At 42.7% G+C, this 16492-nt stretch overlaps 1 protein-coding gene across 3 annotated transcripts in view; it reads left to right on the top strand.

Annotated features, from left to right (window-relative positions):
* Positions 1 to 16028, top strand: part of MED23 (mediator complex subunit 23) — a 64170-nt gene extending 48142 nt beyond the window's left edge. For all 3 annotated transcript variants that reach the window (XM_053287197.1, XM_053287207.1, XM_053287217.1), the window contains 10 exons: positions 683 to 863; positions 2764 to 2934; positions 4014 to 4230; positions 7266 to 7502; positions 9002 to 9167; positions 9466 to 9538; positions 10404 to 10618; positions 10903 to 11023; positions 13192 to 13323; positions 15012 to 16028. In XM_053287197.1, coding sequence (XP_053143172.1) covers positions 683 to 863; positions 2764 to 2934; positions 4014 to 4230; positions 7266 to 7502; positions 9002 to 9167; positions 9466 to 9538; positions 10404 to 10618; positions 10903 to 11023; positions 13192 to 13323; positions 15012 to 15182 — 1684 coding nt within the window. In that variant the 3' untranslated portion in view covers positions 15183 to 16028. The remainder of the gene's footprint in view (positions 1 to 682; positions 864 to 2763; positions 2935 to 4013; positions 4231 to 7265; positions 7503 to 9001; positions 9168 to 9465; positions 9539 to 10403; positions 10619 to 10902; positions 11024 to 13191; positions 13324 to 15011) is intronic.
* The last annotated feature ends 464 nt before the right edge of the window (positions 16029 to 16492 follow it).

The following is a 16492-nucleotide window of genomic DNA, read 5'->3' as shown; positions in this document are numbered from 1 at the left end:
TACAGAACTCTTCAGGTCTTATCATATAACTCAGAGAAAATCTGTAGCTCAGGAGTTGAGCATCTGCTTTGCATACAGAAAGTCCCAGTTTCAATTCTTGGCATCTCGAGGTAGGACTGGAAAGACTCCTGCCTGAAACACTGAAGAGTGGCTGTGGGTCAGTGTAGACAATACTGATCTGAATGGACCAATGGTCCAACTCAGTAGAAGGTAGCTTCTGATGTTCTGTTCTGTTCTGTTCTGTTCAACAATCTGAGCATCTGGAATTGCCACTTGTTTTACTGGGGTTATGTTGCTTCATGTATTTTGACATGTGAACATTCTATAAATAGTATGACTCTAGAGGATGATTGCTTGGTAACGGCAGCCTTAGACTGAATATCCATCCTCGATGTGGTTGTTAAAATAAATTAGAAATGATGTAGCAATCATGGTTAAGATGGTGAGCTGCAAAGTAGGACTTCAGGACTTTCCTGGTTCACATCTCAGCCCTGCCATGTACTCTATAGGTGTCTTCAGCAAGTCACTTCCAATATGGAGATACTACTTAACTTTGTTGTAAAGGTGACGTCAGGATAATTCATGAAACGTGCCTTGCACATGTAATAAACTCTGTGTAAATACTAATTATTATTAATTCGAAGTGAACTTGTTGCCATTGCATTTCTCTTCTGTTTTCCAGAGTGCTGGAAAGAATTGGAGCCAGAGCTCTGGTTGCTCATGTCAGGACATTTGCAGATTTCTTGGTCTATGAATTTTCCACATCAGCAGGGGGTCAGCAGCTTAATAAGTGTATTGAGATTCTTAATGACATGGTGTGGAAATACAACATTGTGACCCTGGATCGGCTGATCCTGTGTTTGGTAAGGAGGAATGCTACCAAAGACTCTGCCTTTTATATAATGACTACAAAAGTTGTTTGTTTGGTTTATATACTGGCCTTCCTAAAGTGGTTTAGGGCAGTTTACACTAAAATAAAAAATACATAACAATTAAAATCAAAATCAAAAACAGATTAAAATTACAATTAAAACTAGATAACATTATAACTAGATATCATTAAAAGCCGGGCTAAAAAGATGAGTCTTTGACTCTCCTGAAGGCCTCCAAGGAAGACAGTCCTCTTATATCTATGGGGAGTGTGTTCCACAACCTAGGAGCAACAACAGAGGTGGCCCTTATCCCAGGTTGCCAGCAGATGAACCACCAGAAGTAATCCTTTTTTGTGATTTATGAATTATATGATGGTGGAGACCAATGCAGTTACCTTGCAAAATTTCTACATTCAGAGCACTGTTTTGACATGTTTCCTTTGGTTCTTGGTATAAGTAGAAATAATGAACCGATTTGGAAGATTCATCCACTGGCCCATCCTAAATACATGGGGGAGGAGCATGGGTGCATGTCTCCCCCTCCCCACTGCTGTACTATCCCATTGCCAACTTATTGAGCAGGGGGCATTTTAGCCTAAATGCAAAAATGAAATAGTTCAGATTTAGGGGATAGTTCAGATGAAACCCTCCCCCATGTGATCAGGCAGCAGCAGTACAGCATGTGGGGGCGAGAGACATGTAGGTACCCACACTCTCCCCACCACCATCCAACATGCAGTTACAATGCACCACAGGACATAAGGCTTTATGGTTCTTAATCCTTTCTAGATTGTGATGCTGTTAATCATGAAACAGTAGGTGATGAAGATACAGTGAGGAGAGCTAATTGCATCTAGAGGATGTAATAATTAGAGGGGAGAGTTAACATGTTTACTTGGCTGCAGATTTGGGCAGCCTCAGTCCCTTCACCTATGGACAGAGGATAAAGGCAAATTGTATTACGTGTTGTGGAGGCTTACAGGGGTTGTAAAACACACTTTACAGTTCAAATGAGAGATGAAGTATCAATAGTAGTGATTAGCAGCTCTTTTCGGGGTGAGGGGGCGCAACCTGATCTTTTGACTCACTGATGGCTGCCCATATATTAAAAAGAACTGTAATATAATGAAAATATTTTGTAGGAAGTAACAGCTCTCTTACTGCTTCAGAATGTAGATAGAGGTGGCCCTCATTATCCGCGGTCTTGGCACCCATGATTTCACGTATCCGCAGCCGGGTAGTGGAGACTGCTTTGGAAAAGAATGAGAATTGTCCGTGGTTACTGGATCATTGGAAATGACCTCCAAGGTCATTTCCAGCCACCATTTTGCACATTGGAGCCATTTTGTGGCTCTTTTGTAAAATAAAATAATTCTCTGCTATTTTTCCTAGGAAATTGAGGGTTTGTGGGGTGGAGGGGTGCATTGATGGACAGCTTGAGACCTGGAGAGCATGGTATGGCATTTTATTTCTCTAGTTAGTTTATCTCTCTGCCTTTTTTAGCCTCAGAGTTTAGCCTTTGCCTTTTTTAGCCTTAACCTTCTGCCTTTAAGAATCTAACTCTCCCCCCACCCCGCCATTCCCATTGCCTCAGGGTCTTGTTATCTGCCATTTCCTTATCCATGGTTGTAGCCAAGAATGGAACCACCACGGATAACAATGGCCACCTGTAGTAGAAATCCTTAACAAGTAAGATGTATTGAAAATAAAATCTTCATTGACCATCATCATGAAGATTTTTGAAAGTGTCAAGTAGTAGCACTGTAGGAAAGTCTAAATTCCTGCTTCTCTTGAATTGGTTTTATTGAGTCAAAATGTTAAATTACACCAACCTAACTGAAGGCTCTGTCCTGTAGTATTTTGCTGTACTCCTGTTATACATTTCTTACAGGCCATGCGCAGTCATGAAGGAAATGAAGCCCAAGTGTGCTACTTCATCATCCAGTTGCTCTTACTTAAACCCAATGACTTCCGAAACAGAGTGAGTGACTTTGTGAAGGAGAACTCCCCAGAACATTGGCTGCAGAACGACTGGCATACTAAACACATGAGCTATCACAAGGTACTTTGGGTTCCTGCTATCTCATTTGGCTAGTAAGACGGTGCTGTGATGAAATACTTATGGTTGTATATGAAGTTGTACGAGCACAGTGCCAGTCCCCCACCTGGGGGGGTGGGGGGAGAGATCCACATCTGAGGATTGGGAGACTGTTGGGAACAGCATGGCATATGGCACCAAAGGTGCCAGTGGGAGGAGCAAATTGCCCGATGTAGGGTACAAGCACCTTCTGCAACAGGTTGTGCCTCTATGTGATTTCCAGGGATTTCCCCCTCCCACTGCAGACCCCACTCTGCAAATCATCCTGTTCCCAAGTGTCCTTGGCCCCAAGGAGAAATTCCTCCGATCCTCAGGAAGCTGCCTGACTGGTAGTTGGGGGGATGCAAGCAGGTAAATGGCTTGAGCAAGTACTGTGACATTCATTCCACTTAAGATAAAACTTGAAGTGTTTAATCCTAACCCCAGGCTAATGTAAAGTGGTTGAGAGTGGATGAAATAATTGACTTGATAGAACTTCAATATTCTATTCAATTTGAAGCAGTGTTCTAAAAAGGACAGAACTAATACACAGAGAGAAATACAGCCTCCATGTTGGGGAATATGAGAAGTTGGATAGGTGATCCTAACCTTCTTCAGGTGCTAAGGATTATATTATTTCTAGGCTGTATATATTTCTGACTACATAGCTGTAGGTGAATCTGTGTTAGTGCCTCCACTAACAGAGATTTTATAGGGAATCGTAAACGTAAAGCACAATCACTTTCAAGTGCAAGACGGGGAGGGATGGGATGGGCATAGGGAGCATTTGAGTAGATAATATAACATTAGCTTTGAAACATTATGAAGGTTAGGGCCATGCTATACTCTTGGAGTCCCAAAACAGCTTGAGGAGGAGGATTTTAACAGGAAAATAGTATCCTGTTACCACTATGTCAATGTCACCATCCCGATCTGGATCTGACCCTCTCACAGCTGCTAGTTTAAAGTAAGAATAAACCCCAGACGAGACAGTGATGCAATTAATGAAGCATCCAATTTGGTCCTTAATGAGATACATATTTTTAAAACTTTTTTTCTTTCAGAAATACCCTGAAAAGCTGTATTTTGAAGGGCTGGCAGAGCAAGTCAATCCTCCTGTTCAGATCCAACCCCAGTATCTCCCAATATACTTTGGAAATGTGTGCCTCCGTTTCCTGCCAGTGTTTGACATTGTGATTCACAGATTTCTGGAACTCCTTCCAGTGTCCAAGTCACTGGAGACTCTGTTGGATCATCTTGGAGGCTTGTACAAATTCCATGGTGAGCTCGTAACAGAATATACACTTTTTTGCTTGCTGTAAGATCAGTGTATTCTTCCACAGAGTATCTTGATTATAAAAGGTATGCCTAGTCAAGCTTAATGTAAATTAAGAGTGTGCCTGAGCCCAGTTATGCTTGACTTTGCTTGCCTCACCATCTAGTAGAGAAGTTACTGACTATGGCTTTGCTAGACTCACTGCTGCGAAAACTACTCCTAGGTAGACTGGAAGCTGCAAACTTGGTTGAAAGGAATTCTTTGAAGATGTGGCTAGATAGATTTAAAAATCGCAGTGTGGAAGCAGCTCCATGGCTTAAATTCACAGTTCTGAAACTATGAAGGCACATCAGTGCAGGCATAGAGCTCTTGCATGAGTGGTCACCTTTCCACATTCCACATCAAATAAATAAATTTCCACATTAAGATCTGAGAAACTCTGTATATGCAACACAGATGCATGTACACTGGACTGTCTTCAGCATTAAAGTAAAGGGGAATCCCTTGCAGGCATCAGAACTCCTGCAGGTGCAGGAAGGAGCTGGTAAGGGTTAGTGGTGTGCACGGAACTACGCAGCGCGGTCCGGCACTGAGGGGGGGTCTACCTTTAAGGGCGGAGGGGTAGAACTTACCCCCCCCGCCGCTCTTACCCCTCTGGCGCTGCATTTTAGATTGAAGTTTTGGGGGCGACAGCGTTCCTCCCTGCCGCCCCTGCCCTCATCGTTGCCCGGAAGTCACAGTAATACGAGCACGTATGCATGCGTCGCGGCGTGCACATTCCTGTCGCCACCATGCACGCGCCGGCAACAGGCACACGCGCGCATGCGTGCTCGTATTACTGCGACTTCATGGCAACGACGGGGGCAGGGGCAGCAGGGAGGAACACTGCCGCCCCTAAAACTTCAATCTAAAACGCAGCGCCGGAGGGGGAAGAGCGGCGGGAGGGGTAAGTTCCAACCTCCCCCCCCCCGCCGCCCTTAAAGGTATACCCCCCTCAGTGCCGGACCGGTCCGGTTCTGAACCGGTTCGGAGGGCTCCAACATGGCCTCCGGACCGGTTCGTGCACATCCCTAGTCAGGGTGACTTCGAAGAAAAGTGTGACACTGGAGTGTGGACATACAAAGGAGTCTTCAGGTGGCATCACAAACTGATGAGAGCTCACAGAGTTAGTGGTTCAGCAGTTAGGGAAGATGGCATGCTGGACAGAACAATAATGGCTTTCACATGCCTTCCCTCCTGTCTTGAAAACAAGGATCAAGCAGCATAGGATTAATCCTTCATGGTTTAAAACTAAATCCAAACTATGGGATCATACAGCTTGGATTTGAGATCAGTGTAAATGAGATTGTGTTTGCCCCATAATTTAATTGCAAAATGAATTCTTTGCCTCCCTGGTTTTTCAGCATTTTGTCAACCAAAGAGTAAAGAATGTTGTGGGGAAACCACATTGGCTGACATCCTGACTAATGCTGTGTGCATGCTTAAAATCAGTGCACACACAGCAGTAGCCCCCATGCTATTCTGAAGCACACACGGGTGCTCTTATACAAGGGTGTGAATATTTGGGGGCTCTCTCCATACTCTAGAAGCATTCTTTTATAGCAAAAACATTTCCGAGGGTTAGATACTAAGGCTAATTCACTGAGCTATTTTGAAACCTGTAGTCAGGGTGGAAATAGGCACTCTCGCTCTGTGTTACCCTCCAGTGTCCAGGGCTCTGGGGTGCTCTCCACTCCATCCACTAGGAGACAAGTTGTTTGACGAAAGGCTTGCTCAGATGTGACCTAGGAGGCATGCCCCACTTCCTCTTGGAGCCAGTCTTTCTCCTGCCCCCGCAGTGAATGGACGCAGGTTTGCAGCCTGGAAGAGGGAGCAGCTGCAGCTGGTTGTGTACTACCCCCCAGGTGAGAAGAGAGAAGATCTAAAGAGTGAAGCCAGTCGCAGCCTGCTTTGAAGGGACGTGGATCAGCTCAGCGCTGTCCCTTGAATTCCCCGCGAGTTCAAACAGGACTCCACTGAAGAGGGATCAGCACCAGCTACCAATAATATGGGCCCTTCCTCACTACCACCAGCACCACGACCACCGTTGTGACTCTCTCCCTTATTCACTGCACAAGGCAGGTGCCTTCCCCAGCCCTCCCCCAATCCCAGTCTGCTGCGGCTCCTGATGCAGTTTCCTGGTTCTAAGTGGAAGTTGGAGATGCCGCTTAGGCTACATCCAGGAAAGCCTTTCTTCAAAGAACCTGCCTCCTAATGGATGAACTGGAGAGTATCCCAGAGTCCTGGACCACTGCTGGATGAACAAGTAGACAATGTTATATTTATAGACAATGTTATATATAAAAGGGCAATGTTATATTTAGTACAGCATGCAGATTCTTAAGAATCTCCACTTTCATTTTTAATGCGAGTCTTTTGTCCTTATGTTTGCAAAAACAGACTTGAAAGCATGTGTACAGTACCTGCTGAAAACTCTCAAACCCGAAAGTTTGCAGAATAGGATTACCAGTGGGTCAGGGTGAGCTTGAATGCCACTGTCCCACTCACAGCTAGCAAACTAAAACTATACAAAATAGTAAAAAATGCACAATTAGAAATGGTAGAAATTGATCAGTTGATATTGATCGATGGAGGAGAGCTGGTCTTGTGGTAGCAAGCATGAATTGCACCATTGCTAAGCAGGGGCTGCCCTGGTTGCATTTGAATGGGAGACTACATGTGAGCACTGTAAAATATACCCCTTAGGGGATGGGGCCACTCTGGGAAGAGCATCTGAGGTTCCAGGTTCCCTCCCTGGCATCTCCAAGATAGGGCTGAGAGAGATGCCTGCCTGCAACCTTGGAGAAGCCGCTGCCAGTCTGGGTAGACAATACTGAGCTAGATGGACCAATGGTCTGACTCGGTATATGGCCACTTCCTTTATATAATGTAAACAGGGCACCATTTCAGCATTTCTTCATACAAAATTTGTATTGCCTGAATGACAAAAATGAATGTATGTGACATAAGTGGATAAACACACCTGTTCTCTTCTTGTCAGATCGCCCAGTAACGTACCTGTACAACACTCTTCACTACTATGAGGGGCATCTCCGAGACCGCACAAACCTAAAACGCAAGCTGGTCCATGCCATCATTGGCTCCCTTAAGGATAACCGGCCACTGGGGTGGTGTTTGAGTGACACTTACCTCAAATGTGCTATGAATGCACGAGAAGATAATCCATGGATACCTGATGATATTTATTATTGCAAACTGATTGCAAGGCTGGTAGACAATATCCTTACCAAAAAAAAAAAAAAAAAAATTGGGGTGTGTGTTCTAAATATCAGAATTCCTCAAAATAACTGTTCTCTTTACAATGAACTATGGCTGTGTTGTGACATTCCTTTAGTGTTTCACCCCTTTATAATTTTGTAGTCTGTATGTCAGGATTCAGAATGCTACTGCAAGTTAAATAGAACATGTATTAGTTGCCGGTTCGAATCCCCGCTGGTACTATATCTGGCAGCAGCGATATAAGAAGATGCTGAAAGGCATCATCTCATATTGCACGGGAGGAGGCAATGGTAAACTCCTTCTGTATTCTACCAAAAGAAAACCACAGGGCTCTGGGCTCCAGGAGTTGAAATCGACTTAACGGCACACTTTACCTTTTATTAGTACATGCTCAGGGATTTACCTCATTTACCTGAATCAAAACAACTCTGAATTGAAAACAACCCCCTTAAAAGTAGAGGTTAAATACAGGTTATACCTGTACTTACTCAAAAGGAAGGACTCTGAATCTAAGGCGACCTCCTTATTTCTAATATCAAAAATCTTGGGGGAAACCTAGTTTTTGATTCAGTTAAATACAGTACTTCCTAGTAATTCAGACCAATCTTTATTACGGACTTTGACTAGCAAAAAGTAGGTTTCATTAAATTACACTGGATTGCATATATTACATTAAAATGGTAATTAAAATCTTAAAATCCCCAAATCCTAAAAGCTCAGGATCCTAAAATCTGTAAGGCTGTAAAACTATAAAATACTAACGCAGGACTGTAAAACTATGTGCTGTGTCAGTCCTGCTTAGGTCTTGGTGTCAATCAGGACCCGATGGATTATACACGCTGCTGCGCAGAGCTTGGCAACCTTATGCATGGTAGCAGGATTGGAGTCAGAGAGCAGGAGAGAGGCATAGAGTTGTCTTGAGTGACCTAGGGACTTGAGTAGTAGCAGCAGGATGAGGGTGGTACAAATGTCTCTGTAGAATGGGCAATGGAGGAGGACATGCGCTGTTTGAACTTGCCCGGAGTCGCAGGGGCACAGGCGTTCCAAGAGGGGAGTCTTCCTGTATCTGCCTTCTAGCACAGCTGAGGGGAGGACACTGCATTGGGCCAGGGTAAAGACCCTTCTGTGTTTTGGAACTCCCAGTGCATTAGATATATGGCAGGGGATGCAGTGAATCTTAGTCTTTCATTGATAGGTTTGGGACCCTGCCTAAGTTGGTTTGGTGCTCTGTGGAGGGGAGAGTCACAGTATGAAATATAAATATGCTTAGGATCTCAATTTAGGGAAATTTTAGAAAGAGTACAGGACCAAAAGTTTTCTTAACTTACCTTTAATTTGTGTTGGAGTAGTGTGCCCACAATGTATAGCTTATTTCATTATTTGATCGAAAATACATCAAATTGTTATTGCTCGGATGCGAATGTCAGGATGTCCACACCTTGTTTCAGTGGCTGCTTCCTACTTCATATGTCAGCTTATTACCTTAATCGCTGTCACCGATGGCTGGCAAATCATCGAGTCCATTTCCAAACTGTGACTGGAGGTTCAATGAGTTCCCTAACCCAGCTGCCCATGCGCTCCATGTCACTTGTGTTGAACTCATGGCATTGGCTGTTCCAGGAAAGGATGTGGGCAACGCCCTTCTGAATGTTGTGCTGAAGAGGTATGTTGAGCTCCTTTGGAAAGAAAGCAAACAATATTGTGTAATTACAAGCTGTTACCTTATTGCAAAACTTCATCTGGAAAAAATGGATCCACCCCAAACAGTAGTATACTGGAGGGGTTGGGTATAAATATTTTAAGTAAATTAATAATAAATCAAATATAAAGATTTCCAGAAATGATTAACCATATTTAGTTTATCTGTTTCTAAAATGTTTTCATATCTCTAAAATGATTGGCCTGTGCCAGAATATTAAGTATGTGTGTTGTGCCTTATTTATCTCCTTCCCTTCTTATAGTCAGCCTTTAGTGCCCAGGGACAATATCACAGCATGGATGAATGCAATTGGATTGATTATCACCGCTTTACCTGTAAGTTGTCTATTATCTTGAATTCTGACTAAAGGAGGAGAAAATTAATTCTATGGGGCTGAATCCTATCATTTTGCACTGCACCTCTCTGTGGCGGGAAACTCAGTGTGCTCTTTGTAGGAGCCCTTCAAAGACTACAAATTTTCATCCATTCATGGAAGAGGTTCACAGCCACAAAGTGTCATAGCACAAAAGAGCGGGATCCAACCCACCACAATTGAAGAAAGGGAATCTTAAAATTTGGTGTTAAAATACCAACCTATACATTTTGGACATGAGGAATAAAGACCTCTCTCTGGGTCACTGAAAATCTAGTGTCCATCTTTTTGAGCTTTTGGCAGACATTGCATACCATTAAGTGGTATGCACGTGCTAATTTTGTAATGTGAGACTGTACCCTAACATTTATGCCTGCTTTACAGTTATCAAGAGCTGGTTTCATATACAGATTATTTAGCATCTCTGGGCACCCAGATTTTTTTTTTTTAGCTTCCAGAACTGTATACTAACTCTTTAGAGTGGTGTTCTGAGAACTTTTATTTCTTGATAATATATTATGCAGTTATTATTTCTAAACAGATGGTGTGATTTCCATTATCTTAGTAGCTGATGTTGCCTTCTGATGTTGGCATGGTTCTTCCCACATGACACCACCCGTCCTGTATGGTTTTTCTATCCCTGTGATCCTAGAGCAGTGTGGGAGGGACCAACAAGGAAATTACAACCATGCTACCTCAGTTGAATTGGGTCCCAATGCCATGATAGTTTGAAGTCACTTTGTGTGCTTGATGCTTCTCTCTGTGTACACAAGTATCCCAACTAAAAGTCTGCTAATACTTGGCTTTATTTGGCTTTATTTTGCAAGGAGCCCTACTGGATTGTCCTCCACGAGCAGATTGTGAGTGTTATCAACAGTCCCAGCTTGACTTCAGAGACTGAGTGGGTTGGGTACCCATTCCAGCTGTTTGACTTCACAGCTTGCCACCAGTCTTACTCAGAGATGTGCTGCAGCTACACATTGGCACTGGCACATGCTGTCTGGCACCATTCAAGCATTGGCCAGCTGTCCCTCATTCCAAAGTAAGTGCGGTGGGTAAACTGTGTAATCTATGAATATTTTGTTCAACTAAACAGTTTGTATAGTTTGTGTATAAACTACATTTGCCCTAGTATAAGACACAACTGAGAGAGAGAGAAAACCATCTGTTTAATGGCATGGTGGTAATCAATTGAATATGCTGTTGTTGTCAGTACCAGTAGACTCTTGCCAGAATTTGGCATCTTTCAAAATATGCATTACTTTATGTCTGATAACATGTTGATGTTGTGCTTGCTTACTTACTATGGTTTCTGAAATACTACAGGTTTCTCACCGAAGTGTTGATACCGATAGTGAAGACTGAATTCCAGCTACTTTATGTGTATCACCTTGTTGGTCCGTTCTTACAGCGATTCCAGCAGGAGAGGACAAGATGCATGCTAGAGGTAGGTTATTACAAGAGGGGCTGCTGTGTTGTGTTTGTTTATTTATGGGAAAGGTAGCACAGAAATCTTTTGAACTGTGAAAAATCTATCCAGAGAGGAATTCTCAGAAAACCTCCAGCTTGCTTTTCCCTGTTCTGCTAAAGAATTGATCCAGTACAGGGGTATTCTGTATATCCCCCTGCCCCAGGTTCATTTTTCTGTTTTGTCTTTTGAGGACTCCAGATGTAACATCATTTGTCATTAAGTTAATTAATGCTTGAGTTTGAATATGTCCTACCATCAACATAATAGGGCATGGACATTCATTTATCACATAAAAGTGATAAATCATGGCATCTCTCATCTCCTCCTCTTCCCCCTCCTTTCTATGCGATCGTTGCTGCTGCTGCTGCTGCTATCTGGGATTTGTTCATCAGCACAATGAAGGAGTGTAAAAATAAACTTACTAGGACAGGGATTCTCAGACCTGGGTCCCCAGATGGTGTTGGACTTCAACACCCATAATCCCCAGCTGTGATGCCCAGCACCTCTGGGGACGCAAGTTTGGGAGTCCCTGCTCTAGGACATTTTGGGTGTAAAAACTGATTTATTGCCTACGCAATAAGTAGCTAAACAAAACTGGCTTCAAGCTCTGTCTTTTGGAGACAGAAAGGAAGGGAAATCAATAGCTGTTAAAAGCCGAACAAAACACCTCTGCTTGCTGTAGCTAGCCAGGGAGATCAAAGAATATGAAAAATGGTTTGGTTGCTTACTCACTGCTGCTTTTACTCTTGTCTTGGAAGGATTAAATTTCCTTAATGCCTAAAAAGTTATCTTCCTTTGCAACGCTAGGTGTCCGCTAGTGTAGGAGGTCACCCATTGTAGGTTATCCCCACCCACTTGTTCCAGAAGGCAGGATCATGTAAGTGAAGAGATCTTTAAAAGGCCCCTTGTGGGCGGAACCCTTCCATTCTTGTCCTGCCTTCACTCCAGATAGCCACGTCTTGCCTTACCTTTCATTGCCATTTGTACCTTATGTTTTTGTCAATTTTTATTCAAACTCCTACATCTTACCTTTTCTTCAGATTCTTGTTCTCCTAGTATTTTTTATATATTTTTTTAAAAGATCAATTATTTCTTGTTCTTCAACCTTCCCTTTTTTACCACCCTTTTCATGGCATCTGGTCAGAGGAAGGTAAATGTGCTGGTCTTCAGGGCCAAGCATGGGAATAAGACAAGTCTCCCGCCCAAAAGCAAGCAGAGGCCTGAAAAGCACCTGTTATCTTTGCTCAAGCTGTTCCATTGAACTGAAGGGATCCACCCACAAAGGGCCTCTTAAAGATCTCTTCATTTACATGACCCTGCCTTCTAGAGCACGTGGGTGGGGATAACCCACAATGGGAGACCTCTGTTACACCAGCAAGAAGAAGCTTTCATGATGAGTACCAATGTTCCATTCACACATTAGTAATTCCATTATTTCCAGTGGGATTACTCATGTGTAAATGTATTATCTGAACAACTGTGTGCATACAACTCATAACATGCACCTAGTGTTACATATTATTACTGGCATCAAATTCCATTTTCCAACTTGAAATCCTTGGAATGACTAAGTGTATCTTAGCCACATGAGATCCTATTTTGGATAGAAATGTTCTTAAACTAAATCCACAGGTTTGGATAATAGTTTAGTAAAGAATTTTATCTTGGACAATTGATCTCTCTAGTGGAGGGAATTGTTCTTATGGATAAATGACAAAGCATAGAGTACTAGTACATGTGATAAATTCAGTTATGTGTAATATAAAGTACTTTGCATGCCCTACACATTTCTTAATACCCCTTATAGAAATCACTTTGATCAAGAATTACTTTGTCTTTTTAATAAAATATGTAATTGGCAGGTTAGGGTTATGGCTGCGTAGTATGCTGTAGCCACTGAGATTACCAGACTGATTGTGAAAACACACATAAGTATAACCTCCCAACATTTTTAGCCATCTTTGAGGTGTTATGTTATAGGTGAATTTTTTGTAGTATGCAGTGGAAGTGTAGACCTTGCACCCTTAGATCTCCTTTTCATTCTCCCCAAAGAGACACATTGCAAATAAGAATAAATGCAATTTAAACAAACAATCAGGAAAATAGTTACCCATCTTCAGTACATTATGTGTGTCTGATAATAGATTGGCGTCGCTTTTTATGAAATGCTTCTGGAGGTGGACCAGTGTAACACGCATCTCAATTACATGGATCCCATATGTGACTTTCTCTATCATGTGAAGTATATGTTTACTGGAGACAGTGTGAAAGACCAAGTAAGTAGAGGGGTGGGGGAGGGAGGTGCATGTTGCAAGTAGAAAGAAAAGCGACACAAATATAGCAGTGTGTTATATGGTTTGAATTATATTTGGTTTTCCAATTTAAATTCTGAAATGACTCACTGAGCACTCCATTGTTAGATAAGCAGTAGGGACATGCACAAAGCGTTCCTGTACCTATATTTTGAGGCACCAAAATGCTTTGAGATGCCCCCACCAGATCATTTTGGTGGAGACAAGTGGGTGCTTTAAAAGGAGGAAGGTAGGTCTCACTTGCCCCTCTATGGCCCCTTCGCCACCCCAGCGTGGCAGTGTTTCCAGCAGCCTGTGGGCGGCATCAGCACAGAAATGGCATCTGCGCATGCACTGATGCCATCTTGAGTGGTCAGCAACACCATGCTGACCACCACCCAAGATGGTGTCTATGCATGCACAGATGCCCCTTCCGTGCTGATGCTGCCTGTAGGCTACAGGTAAGACCTGCCTTCCTCCTTTAAAAGCACCCACTCTCTGCCCCGCCTGCCCCCCAATGTGCATGAAATGCTTCCCGTGTATCCCTAAAAAGCCATTCTTTTGTGTAAGCCTTATGAGGATTCACTTTTGTTCTAGGCTTTAGATAGAAGTGTTGAAGCTTGGTCTAAGTCAAAGACTTTAACTAGGTTTTGAATGTGTAGCAAGACATTTAGGGGTGTGAGTGTGTGTGTGTGTAATGTAATTATGTGCCAAAGTTTGCTTTACAGTTTTATATCAAGGAAGTATAGGAATTTAGGATATGAAGTCAGAACGTAGGAAGCTGCCATATGCTGAGTCAGACCATTGGTCCATCTAGCTCAGTATTGTCTACACAGACTGGCAGCGGCTTCTCCAAGGTTGCAGGCAGGAATCTTTCTCTGCCCTATCTTGGAGATGCCAGGGAGGGAAATTGGAGCCTTCTGCTCTTCCCAGAGCGGCGGCTCCATCCCCTAAGAGGAATATCTTACAGTGCTCACACATCAAATCTCTCATTCATATGGAACCAGGGTGGACCCTGCTTAGCTAAGGGGACAAGTCATGCTTGCTACCCCAAGACCAGCTCTCCTCCCCTTAGTGATTCACATTAACAGTTGGTCAAACCAGGCCCCAGCCCAGTGTTCTACTGCTGCCACTTTCTGACAGCCAGTTATGATTACAAATCTTCAGTACAATATTAATAGAATTAGAAGTGTGAGGGGTCTTTTAGACCTTCTAGTCCAATCCCCTGCTCAGTGTCAGCAATCAAGAGCTAGAGCATTCCCAGCAGAGGGCTTTCCAGCTTCTCTGCTTGAAAGTCTCCTGCATGACCTATTGCCCCCCTAGTAATTGGTTCCATTGTTGAATTGATCTTACTGGCTGACATCTTAACTAATGAAGTGTGTGTGCAGGCATGTCAGGCCCTCACAACTCCCCCAGTCCTCCTGTGTGTTCACTGTTAAGCCCGGGGGATAAGACTCGAAAGGAAAGGTTAGGAAATAACTGCAACTCCTTTGTGATGTTGGGAATATGAGCTAGGAGCTGTTTAGGAAGTGGGGTAGACATTTCTACTCAATGAGGAATAGGAATTTTACATTACATTATTTTGTTTGGATGCTTAATTTTCTGTATTGAACCTTTGCATGCTCTTTCTCTTGCTTTGTAATATCTTTATTTTCTCTGGATGTTGATTAAAGGTTGAGAAAATTATTTGCAACTTGAGGCCTGCTTTGAAACTGCGCCTGCGATTCATACATATCAGCAAAATGGAATTGGCCTCTGCTCCTCAGCAACCGGTGAGCACTGTGTCTCCAGCACCTCTGCCTAGTCAGATGCCCGTCAATGTTGCTCTGCCAGGCTCACAATAAAACGAAGCACTGAATGGATATTTGCACCAAGAAGAACATCCTAACACTGACCAAGATGAAGCGCCACTCGGTGTGGAGTTCATTTGAAAACAACTGCGAGCAGGATAGTTTTCCACCAGGCTTCCTGACTTTATATCTGTGGGCTGACATATTTGACATATGTATATGCTGCCTTTTTCCTGATCAAAAGAAGCTCACGCAGTGGCCAGTGCAGATATAGAAATAGTCAGTGATGCCATTGTCCTTATTTTCCTAATGTGTGTCTCATTTTTCTACTGGGTGGTACTTGGAACTGTTCTGCTTTAATAGTACATATAACTTTACAGTGGAATATTAATACCTCAGGCTTCTCCACCATTGACATATGTTGTTTTCCAAAAACAGCCATGATTCTCATTCTTCAAACCAGAATAAGTTAAGACTTGCAGGTGGGCTTAAAGCCAATGGCCCTGCTGCGAAAGGCAGATCTAAACGCTGACTCCTTAATCACTGTGGGGCCAGATTTTACTTACATTGGCTAGTATCGAAATCAAGGATAGTAAATATGCTCGATGAACAGGTCTCGTTCCTGTGGCACCAAATTTCTGAAGTGTAATTATGTTTAAAATCTGTATATCAGTGGGACATCTGTCTGTTTTTTCATTATTATCATCGCCTACCTGAATTGTAATTATTAGTGTATTTTGGACTTGTATCATACTGTTTTTGTTCAGATTTGTGTGTTGTGTGGGATTCTAGTTTGGCTTTGGATTCTGGCCAGATATGGTTTGACAGCTAACATTAATATTTGTAAAATATTGTTTATATTTTGTAGCATTTGAAAAATAGAAATGGCTTTTATAACTAGTTACTATTTTCATTTGATGTTGAATTTACTCAATTTTATGCTTGCACTTCTCTAGTGCTATAAGACTAGGTGATCCCAGACCATTAAGAGGGTTAAGGGAAATACAGTTATTCCTTCTTCCAAACTTTCACCACCCACATTCCTTTTGTCAGTACACTAAATCTACATAAATACTGTACCAGCTATTTCTACTTTATCATCTGTAGTAAAATGAGGGGCAAAGATTAACAAGCCACCTACCTATACATAACTATATGGTGTTATAGTTAAAAAAACCAAACTTCATATATTCAGTCAATATTCATAGATATTTCATATCAAGGAACACAACAGGTAGAATAGTGAGACTCTCCACATGAAGCTCCAGAACAAGACAATTGCCACAGATTTGCTGACAGTGGTGTTCACTTCTTTGGGTGTCTTACCACATACTGAGTTGATTTCCATTATAGCCACTGCTGAG

The sequence above is a fragment of the Hemicordylus capensis genome, chromosome 1 (assembly GCF_027244095.1).
Source record: "Hemicordylus capensis ecotype Gifberg chromosome 1, rHemCap1.1.pri, whole genome shotgun sequence".
NCBI lineage: Eukaryota > Metazoa > Chordata > Lepidosauria > Squamata > Cordylidae > Hemicordylus > Hemicordylus capensis.
Note: the sequence above shows the minus strand (reverse complement) of the source record. Positions and strands in the feature narration are given on the sequence as shown.